Below are 2,911 nucleotides of genomic sequence, written 5' to 3' on the forward strand. Positions count from 1 at the left end.
GTTTTTGCATTGTATACCGGAACACTTAAGAGTAAGTCTTCCGGTTTGAAAATTGTATACCGGAACACTTCTCTTAAGTGTTCCGGTTTGTTGTTTTTTTGGACACTGAACCGGAAGTCTTCTAGAAAGTCTTCCGGTTTGTATACTTATATACCAGAACACTTTCTTCAAGTCTTCCGGTTTGGATGATGTGTACCGGAACTCTTCTTTGAAGTGTTCCGGTACGTAATTTTTTTTTTTTTTTTTTTTTTTTTTTTAATTATTTTTTTTTACATTATTTTTGCAGTGGTTCGAAGAAGAGGTGCAGATGGCCGGATTCCAGTCCGCACGTTAGATCGGGGTGCATCTTCATCTGCAGTTGCAGCTGAGCCGACTGGATATCCAGGAGGGCCGTACGATACATCGCTTTTGGTGAAGTACGAGCATCATGTTGCTCGACATATATGGTTCGGTGAGGTAAGTAAACGGACTATATTTGAAAATGAATAATAGTTGAATATTTTATAATTTGTTTTCTAATATGTGTTTTAATTGTTTTTAGGAAAGAGGACCAAAGAAAGAGTTGAAGGTTGCCGGACATGGACTGAAGTTGAATTCTAGGGTTCCATTGGCTCTTCCACCACAGATGGAGAGTTGGGTATCTAGATCCGGTTTAGCTTCACTGCAGAGAACGAGTCTGAACAAGATAGACACAAATCTTGTCTCTGCATTTGTGGAAAGATGGCATCTAGAGACATCTTCATTTCACATGCCGTTTGGTGAAATGAGCATTACTTTAGATGATGTCGCATGTCTACTTCACTTGCCCATTAGGGGTATCTTTTGGAGTCCTCAGGATGTGACTGAAGAGCTAGCTGTTGAACTTGCTGTGGACTACCTAGGAGTGTCACAGAGTCAGGCACAGTCACATGTTCGGAGCTGCAGGGGGTCGTATTACAAGTTGGAGTGGTTATATGATATATTCGTACATCATAGGGCTGCTTCCAGCTGGGCATATGCGACTAGAGCATATCTATTGATGTTGGTGGGTTCCACCATATTTGCTGATAAGACCTTTACACTTGTAGAGGCACGATACCTCCTCCTGTTTAGGGACTTGGATGGATGTTCAGGATATAGTTGGGGAGCAGCTGCACTAGTTACCCTCTACCGATATCTTGGAGATGCGTCCATGTACAGTTGCAAACAGCTAGGTGGATATCCTACTCTCCTACAGGTATATAATTTAATTTTGTTAATTAAGTGTTGGATTCATTTTATAAAATATTGTAACTTAATTTGTTTTATTTATTATGTTTTTATTTTGTAACAGTGTTGGATTCACGAGTATTTTCCAACTGTTGGAAAAAGAGGGGAGAATTGGAATCCTGCTGGAAACTGTGGTCTTCCCCGAGCGATGAGATGGTCATATAGACAGGGAGTCCTGAAGGTCGATGATTTACGACCTATTTTGGACGAGCTGACACCTACCGACGTCATCTGGCGACCATTTGAGGATCATAGAGCATGGCGTGTATTTGATGAGATATGTCTTTACAGGGGCTGTTTGAAGTGGGGTGAAACAGTTGTTCCATACTTGCCTGATAGATGTTTACGTCAGTTCGGGTATAGACAGTATGTTCCATCCCCACCTCTGGATTGTATGATGGCGACGGATATTGATGTTGATTGGATCAGTTACCATCAGAGTGTTGTCGATGTGATCGGTTCATCTTCCGTGGCCACCACTCCATCTGAGGTAGTAGACGGTTATCTGGAGTGGTATTATCGTGTTTCCCATCCACGGTTGGTCCCTCCCCATCGTGACGCTCCTAGAGAGGTACCCGTTCCTGTATATGACGCCGGGCCATCTGATCCTGATTGGGCTCGTGTATCTACATTGATTCGTCGCTATCTGAGACAGGTTAATGCTGAAGAGGAAGATCCACAGTTTTCTGATTTATTTGAAGCTTTGCATATTTCTCGTTCACATTGATTATATGTATTAAGCTTTGAATATAATAGACATAATAATATAGATTTCATGTTTTGATTACATATTTATGTTTTGATTACATAATCATGCTAATACAGGTGTAAGTAATTGCCAATGTTGCATACGTCCTGCAAATCCTAGCATCCAAGTAGTTGCTATATGAGAACGAAATTTCTTCCAATCTAATGTGACCGGTGGCAATGGAAACCCCTCTTTCATGTTAACCTGATAAAGTAAAATAATTAAAAGATTAAGTCATATAACATAAAATATTAACTGGAATAATTAAAATATTTAGACATAAAAATACATACCTGAACCCAATGATTCTGGTTAACAAAACCAATGCAATAAATAGAGACATTTGGTGAATGTGAACTTGTCATCGGAAAGAAAGTGATGCACGGATTGCCTAAACAGACAAGTACAACATTATAACAATTGGCTATCAAGTAACCCATATCTGGTAGACTCATCCATTTTTCAGGTGGCTGTGAACCAAACGATTCTATCATCAAAGATTCTCTCACAGCTGACAACCGATTAGAAAATAACTTGTCATACAAAGTTGACCTATCCTTGTCTATTAATTCCAACCCCAACTCTCTGCGAACCATTGACCAACCATCCTCACCATATCCATGCAATGATGCAATGACTCTAAATCCACAATTACCATCTGATTCAACATTAACTACATCTTCAATGTATGACCTAATATGATTAGGAAATTGAACAATGAATTGTGGTTGCTTCTTTGATAATTTGATCTTCTTCGAAGTCTGTGATGGTTGAGATTGCCTTTGTGAAGATTGAGATGCCTTATCAACATACTCATGATACGAAGGGTCCCTATAAACATCATAATCTGCTGGTTTTTTCCCTTTCTTCTTCACTCCTCCTTTGGTTTTTATTTTCTCAGGTGGTGGACACAAT

General features: G+C 39.6%; 1 protein-coding gene across 1 annotated transcript; it reads left to right on the forward strand.

The window, feature by feature from the left end:
• The first annotated feature begins 365 nt into the window (after positions 1-365).
• Positions 366-2,037, forward strand: LOC127107454 (protein MAIN-LIKE 1). The gene is made up of 3 exons (XM_051044741.1): positions 366-456; positions 542-1,216; positions 1,313-2,037. Exons 2-3 carry the CDS (start codon positions 626-628, stop codon positions 1,973-1,975), a joined length of 1,254 nt encoding a protein of 417 aa, XP_050900698.1. The 5' UTR covers positions 366-456; positions 542-625; the 3' UTR covers positions 1,976-2,037.
• The last annotated feature ends 874 nt before the right edge of the window (positions 2,038-2,911 follow it).

The sequence above is a fragment of the Lathyrus oleraceus genome, chromosome 7, assembly GCF_024323335.1.
Source record: "Lathyrus oleraceus cultivar Zhongwan6 chromosome 7, CAAS_Psat_ZW6_1.0, whole genome shotgun sequence".
Taxonomy (NCBI): Eukaryota; Viridiplantae; Streptophyta; class Magnoliopsida; order Fabales; family Fabaceae; genus Lathyrus; species Lathyrus oleraceus.

Coding starts and splice junctions, on each gene's coding strand:
- LOC127107454 (XM_051044741.1), top strand. CDS start 626: ATGGAGAGTTGGGTATCTAGATCCGGTTTAGCTTCACTGCAGAGAACG. Junction 1,217..1,312: donor GATATCCTACTCTCCTACAG/GTATATAATTTA, acceptor ATTTTGTAACAG/TGTTGGATTCACGAGTATTT.